At 34.1% G+C, this 7,667-nt stretch overlaps 1 protein-coding gene across 1 annotated transcript; it reads left to right on the top strand.

Annotated features, from left to right (window-relative positions):
• The first annotated feature begins 477 nt into the window (after positions 1 to 477).
• Positions 478 to 7,241, top strand: gpatch3 (G patch domain containing 3). The gene is made up of 7 exons (XM_084088018.1): positions 478 to 879; positions 1,932 to 2,551; positions 4,045 to 4,219; positions 5,314 to 5,373; positions 5,501 to 5,622; positions 5,989 to 6,116; positions 6,928 to 7,241. The coding sequence occupies exons 1-7, from the start codon at positions 510 to 512 to the stop codon at positions 7,112 to 7,114; spliced, it is 1,662 nt and encodes a 553-aa protein (XP_083944144.1). The 5' UTR covers positions 478 to 509; the 3' UTR covers positions 7,115 to 7,241.
• Positions 7,242 to 7,667: the final 426 nt, after the last annotated feature.

The following is a 7,667-nucleotide window of genomic DNA, read 5'->3' on the forward strand; positions in this document are numbered from 1 at the left end:
GTATCCATGTACATGTACTTTCTTGTAAGAACATGTTTGAATTTATTTAAAATCTAGAATTTCAATTTCCAAATCTAGAACACTCACAAATGTTTTTTTTTTTTTTTTTTTTCCTGGAATGCATATCTTAATTATGACATTAAAAGTCATCATTTTTAAATTTATATTAGTGCTGTCAAATTGATCGCATCTAACATAAAAGTTTGTGGTTGTAATATGTGTGTGTGTGTGTGTATATGTATGTGTGTGTATATATATATATATATATATATATATATATATATATATATAATCGATTCGATTTGACAGCACTACTTTTTTGTCATAATTATGGGATAAAAGTTAGCCTACTTATAACGAGATTACAAACATAAAACGGTGTTAAATAAAATATCAAAATACTGTACGTTATTTTAAGTTTTTTTTGTTTGTTTTGCTTTTACTTTTATTTTGAAACAACTTCTGCCTAGTGTATCAGAGGCGTGAATTCTGGCTTCACTTTCATAGTTATGGCGGCGTCGGAAGAGGCGACGTATTTCGTTGTAAACAACATTCCTGCCCGGCTCCGATCCGCAGACCTGAGGAACTATTTCAGCCAGTTTATAGAAAGTAAAGGATTCGTGTGTTTCCATTATCGCCATCGCCCGGAGGTTCGTGTGCAGTTTCCCGTAACAGATGCTGGAGTCAGCGAGCGGACGGAGGGTTCCGACGGGCCTGGTGGGAAACCCCCGGGTTTGTGTTGTTGTGTGGTGTCGGTTCGCTCACAGGAATCCGACAGATTCATGAAGATGTATTCAGGGAACCAGTGGATCGATTCTAAAGGAAACTGCCTGCGGAGAAAATGTTTGATTCGGAGAGTTAAAGTGTCAGAGCAGGCCGGTGAGTGACCTTTCAAAATAAAAGTTCCACCATATTAATACGATGTTTTAGATTGTTCAGCCAGTGTTCAAATTTCTACTTTTCACTGGCCCTAACACACACACACACACACACACACAAATTATAAAATTCACTTTTTTATAATTTAAGATTTATAATTTAATGTTTATAATTAAATGTGAAAGTAATAAATTATTTTTTTCATAAATTAAGATTGACCGATATTTACAATATTTTATATTTACATTTAGATATTTTTTATAATTAAAATTAAGAAAATATAAATGTAATTTTTCATAAATTAAAATTAATCGTATATTTATTTATTTTTAAAAATGAAAATGTTAAATAATGTAAATGCATTTTTTTCATAAATTAAGATTTATTGTTTTATATTTACATTTCTAATTTTATAACTAACATTAAACATATACATTCATTGTATATCTCATTTTTTCCCATACATTATGGTTTATTTTTTATCTTTACATTTACAATTTCTTATGATTAAAATAATACATATAAATGACATTTTTCATTTAATATTTACATTTATATATTTTATAATTAAAATGTAAAAAGGATAAATGTTTATATTAAGATTCATCATAATATATATATATATATATATATATATAATTAAAATTTAAAAACAAATTCATCATCCATTCATTTTTATCATGCTGTTTACAACATTTATATTTTTTATAATTAAAATAAATACAAATATTTTTGTAATATAAAACGTTTTTAATTTCTTTTGTTTTAATTCTATGAAGACACTGGGTTTTATATGTGGTATATGAGACTTAATGACCATGTGAGATAAAACAAACAAAGATTCTTGTAAATTTTTTGTGAAGTTGTTTAAGGGTGAACATGAATGATGGTATTAAATTGCAAAGGGAAAATGGGAATTATTGATAAGGGTCAAGGGTCACACAGTTTGAAATGTCTCTTACAATCTGTCTAAAATGCCTACAGTGCTCAATGTAATACCCATCTGATTGTTGCATGAGCATATAATCATCATATTTTATCTCTGTTTCTAGATCATAATTCATTCCCCTACAAGACAAAGATTGAGATGAGACGCCACCTTGCCCAATCAGAGCATTTCACCATGACTGACCTCAAGGGCCTTCCGGAGCTCAATCCGCCCTCCCTCATGCCATCGGGGAATGTCGGGACGCCTGTGACTGTTTTCCTTGAGCTCATTCAGTCCTGTCGCCTGCCGCCGCGCCTCATCCGCAAGCTGGGTCTCACTTTTCCCAAGACGGGCTCGAATCGGCGCTACGGCAACGTGCCATACCTGTATTACAACAGCAAAGTCGTGAGGTCTGCAGAGGAGAGCGTGTTCACTGCGGGAGGAGTGGAGATCTCGGGCCCCGGGGGCCTGGACACGCCCACAACCACACAAACAAGAGACCAGGACATGCCCACAACCACACAAACAGGAGACCAGGACACGCCCACAACCACACAAACAAGAGACCAGGACATGCCCACAACCACACAAACAGGAGACCAGGACACGCCCACAACCACACTAACAGTAGATGAGGACACGCCCACAACCACACTAACAGGAGATGAGGACACGCCCACTTCACCTGTCAATCAAGAGTCACAGGAAGCAGGAAGTGAAGAGGAGCTGTCAGGCCCTGATGATGTGAGTTAGGGCCGGTGTGGTGAAGTATCCGGTAACTCTATAGTGATGGGTCCGGGCTGAGGACCCAATTAGTATGCCAGTAGTATGCCTGATCTAAATCTGTTCTCGCGATACGTTAAGGCAGTATCAGTGCAGTAATATCAGGTAAAGCTCATAGCACGATCTTCGGATAACGTTAGCTGTATGCTATGCTACTATCTAAGCTAACTAAAAAACACACTAACAACGAGAAATGTTTAAATTCACAATCTATAGCTTCGGTTAAATACTAGTATATGAAACGTATAATTTAAAATACATTAAATACATTAATGACTCGTTATAACGTAGTACAAACGTCTTCTATAATAAAGTGATTTTGTATGATTTGTAACCAGGCACTAAAGCGATTACCCATAAAACGTGCTTTGAACCAATCGGATTGCTTGGGTCCTCAGCCCGGACCCATCACTATAGAGTTACCGGATACTTCACCACACCGGCCGATATGTTGAAGATTTTCAAACAGCGCAGGCTGCTATTTAATTAAATAAATATATCCGTTTGAATTTTATGTAGATACACACACACACACACATACATACATATATATATATATATATATATATATATATATATATGAAATAGTAATATAATTAAACAAGTGATTTACATAAATAATCATTTTATTTAAATAAATATATATTAAATAAATACATCCATGAGTGAAGCATTAGTGAAGAGATGTTCATTTATACACACGCAACTCATAATACAGTATTTCAGTATCTCCTCAGAATGGCTCTGTTTTATATTCATTTGCTGGCAACCCGCCAAAATAAAAGCTTAATGGTTTAATGTTTGAAAATGAAGAAATAAAGACTAAATATTAGTATTGTAATTTTTACAGTTGTACTATAAAAAAGTTATTTTTCTTAAATACTCTATTTTACAGTACAATGGTATTATAACAATATATTTATTATTTTGTTTAATATTTTTTTATAGTCCATTATAGTTTTTAATATTATTTTATAGTCATAAAACAGTGGGAATGTGGCCTGTGAAAACACAAGTAAAGAGATATTTTATTAAAACATTCTGGTTACTGAAAGACGGTTCTTGTAAAGAGTAAACCATACTGTGAACACCTTTTACAGTTTTTCACGTTTTTCCCAATTCGTTCAGCCCTAAAAGGATTTTGCACTCAAAAAGTACAAAGCCATTTTATCAGGTATTTATTTATTAGATTTCAGATTATATTTGTTTTCTATGCAGATGCAATTCCCATTCATTCTAGAATAATAATTCTTTCCATATAGAGCTATTCAAGTCATCTCGTGACAATTTCTATATTTTTTCTTATTGCAGAAAAACTAAATATTGCATTGTTGTTGTTTTTTACAGTATCGTACAGCCCCAATGCGAGTTATTTACAGGGACTTTGATTTGCTGATGAATGTTTTTGCGGCCAGATGAATAATATGTGCATGTTGAATGTGTGCTCTCCGCAGGACGATGACCGCTGTGAGGAGTGGGAGCGTCACGAGGCCCTCCACGATGATGTCACCAGCCAGGAGCGCTCCAAGGAGAGGCTCTATGAGGAGGAGATCGAGCTCAAGTGGGAGAAGGGCGGATCGGGCCTCGTCTTCTACACAGACGCTCAGTTCTGGCACGAGGAAGAAGGAGGTACCATTGGCAAACAGTTTTGGTTGAAGAAATATCCAGCCCAAGTTCTAATAAAATAGCTGAGTACGTCCAGTGTATTATAATCTTAACTTTGTGAGATGTGCTGCGTCTGGAGCTGTATGAGTTCATATTGAAAGAATAAAGAGAGGAGCCCTCTTGACCCAGTAGATCAGATTTCAACTTGCCCTGACAAAATTTTCATTGACCCCGAAAAAAATTATAAATGTAAACCAAAAGAAAAAATCATAGTTTACATTATATTTTTTATTTTATATATATATATATAAATAAATACATCCATGAGTGAAGCACTGTGTTCATTTATACACATGCAACTCATAATACAGTATCTCAGAATGGCTCTGTTTTATATTTATTTGCTGGCAACACGCCAAAATAAAAGCTTAATGGTTTAATGTTTAATAAATGAAGAAATAAAGACTAAATATTAGTATTGTAATTATTACAGTTGTACTATAAAGTGGTTATAAAATAGTTAGAAAGAAATTTGTAATTAATTTTCCATAAATTAAGATTTTATGATTGTATATTTGCTTTTTTTATAATGAAAAAAAAAAGATTTTTATTTCATAAATTAAGATTTATCATTTTATATTTGCATTTATCATGTATACAATATAATCAATAATAAAATAATGTAAATTAGGTTAATACTTTTCAATAATAGTACAATACAGGAAACCCATAAACAGATGTATTTGTTTGTTTATTTTTACAATGATCAAGTTGGTTTTCATTTTCTGGAATGCAATTATTCATCATGTTGTATTTATTTGGCACTTTTTCTAATCACGTTGCAGCATTGCAATGGTAACAGAAGTAACTTTTGCTGAAACACGTTTGCTAAAACATTATGACCTGATTTTGTAATTTTCATCCTATTCTTACTGATTCTACCAACTAAGACTATCACAAGTTATTCTAGCATTTTTGACTAAACCTGATCTGTGTTAGTGAAATAGTTTAACCAAGCTGATAAGTTCAACAAGGCCATCCTTATAGTAAAGGAAAAGATGCTCGATGTGCATCATTATTGCTCATGTCTCATGTTGCTTATCTTTGATTTTTCACAGATTTCGATGAACAAACAGCAGACGACTGGGACGTGGATATGAGCGTCTATTATGACCAAGGTAGATCTTCATGATTAGATAATTATGACTGCTTTGATTTAAACCCAACGCAATTACAGACTGACAACACCTGAGTCCTGTTTACATGACATCAAACACAATGCATTACTGTGATTGTTTTCCTCAGACGGCGGCGACATGGACTCCAGAGATTACGTGCGCATGCGCTCTGAAAGGAGACTTCGGGAGGGTCTGGACGGGCTGCCGGGACGCCAACAAAAAATCGGCAACTTTGAGAGGTTTACAAAGGTTTGGATGTTTTTATAATCCACTGCTCAATAACTCACAAGTGTTGTCGGCGCCGATAGCCTCGTGGGCAAGTGCGTTGATATGTAGCGCCGCTGTGCTTCAGGCAACCAGAGTTCGAGTCCCGGCTCGTGGACCTTTCCCGATCCCGTCCCTCCTCTCTCTCTCTCTCTCTGCTACTTTCCTATCCTAATAAAAAAGGCAAAAATGCCAAAAACTAAAAATAACTCACAAGTGTAGACTAGTGATAGTTCTTCGCTTACCAATTTCAATGTTTAATAGCATTCGTTACGTTTGTACCGTTAGTCGCACTTTAAATCGTGAAACATTTTAAAAGGATCTGTGCTTAAAAGCTATTGTGTGTTGTAGGGATTCGGCAGGCGTGTGATGGAGAAACAGGGCTGGAAGGACGGAGAAAGTCTCGGGAGCAGCCAGGTGGGAATAACGGATGCTTTAGAGAGCGAAGGACAGCATCCCAACTGTAAGAGAGGCTTTGGGTGAGCGTGGACTTCACTGATCTACTGCACCGCTTTCATTTGCTTCACACATGATATCCTACGACTATTCTTAATTCAGAATGATTCATCAATCATACTTTCTACATCTTTACTGATTTTTATGAAGTAAACATGAGAATAACTTCTATATTGTTAGTAATATTTCAAGGTGAACACTTTATTGAAGCAACGTAGGTTTACTTGATTGTCCATACACTATTAATTTTGTACAAATGCAAGTATCAAATATGATCCATCAGTCTTTTGAGGAATGTTTATGTTCATCTCTCAATCATCATTGTATTGCATTATATGTTTTGAAACTTCAGAGCTTTGATCATAAAACTTAAGCATTTAAATATCATCTTTCTGAGACACATTATTGGCAGATAATAATGACTGATATTTATATGCATTTTATGTTAGTAGTCCATTTTAAATATCTCATTGATTTACAATACAAGCTATCAGAATTTCATCTTTTTGCATATTTTTGCTTAGTTTGGATCTTTGAATAAATTGGTGTTTTTTCCACTCCATATTCTCACTCTATCATACTATATGAGCCTTAAAATCCTGATGTATCAAATATGATACTTAAACACATATCCGAACTTCATAAAAGTCATGAAAATGTATTGGTCAAAAGATGTAGGAAGTCTGTAAATTACTTATTTTTCTCCACATTAGTAATATATCCTTTTATATCCTTAAAATAATTTCTACTCAACATTTTTGTGACTTACAGTAGACAACATTTAGGCTAGACTGATACATTATGACTAATGATTTAATTTCATATGTCTTGCAGGTACCATGGAGAGAAGCTCAGCTCATTCCTTCCGCTTAAGAAACCCAGAAAAGAATTTCATATATCAACAATTTATGATAAACCTAAAGACATTGATAAAGGTGATGAACTCCTGCGGCGTCAACCGAGCACCAGCATGAAGCACAGCCTCTGGCGGCCAGCGCACAGAACTGACTCCTCCAGATGACCGCTGTTTTCTAGTGATATTCACTAACATTTTATATTTATTGTCTGTCAAAGAATGTTCTTACACAGAGCTGTAAATTATTTTTCTGTAATTTCTGTATTAAATGTTTTCAAAGGAAAGAAACACACTTTGGTTTTGTCTGAATAATCTTTACACTGTTATGATGTGAATGTGCAGATGTCGTCTTCATCATCGTCATCATCATCATTATTACATAGATACAAATGTTACAGAAATTACCTTCTAAAGTATTGACAATGTAAGAAAATGTATGAAAAATCATTAATGCAATGTCATATTTAAGAAATTCTATATTTATTTTGAAAAAGCTTTAGTTTGCTAACCATATATTCATACACCCTCAAAATGACTATTAGTAATCTTTATCACTATTTTATTTTAGAGTAGTTTCTAAAAGAAGTTCTAAATATAAAAAAAAATTATACTAATGTGGTGGCAAACAAAATTCCATCACTGAATAAGAGACAAACATTTCCAATTGTCTTTGAGGTTTTATTTTCTTGCAAGAAAAGGCCAGCAGTCATACAGTCAA

This window comes from Abramis brama (genome assembly GCF_963993115.1).
Source record: "Abramis brama genome assembly, chromosome: 17".
Lineage (NCBI taxonomy): Eukaryota > Metazoa > Chordata > Actinopteri > Cypriniformes > Leuciscidae > Abramis > Abramis brama.

Coding starts and splice junctions, on each gene's coding strand:
- gpatch3 (XM_084088018.1), top strand. CDS start 510: ATGGCGGCGTCGGAAGAGGCGACGTATTTCGTTGTAAACAACATTCCT. Junction 5,623..5,988: donor ACTTTGAGAGGTTTACAAAG/GTTTGGATGTTT, acceptor TGTGTGTTGTAG/GGATTCGGCAGGCGTGTGAT. Junction 6,117..6,927: donor AACTGTAAGAGAGGCTTTGG/GTGAGCGTGGAC, acceptor TATGTCTTGCAG/GTACCATGGAGAGAAGCTCA.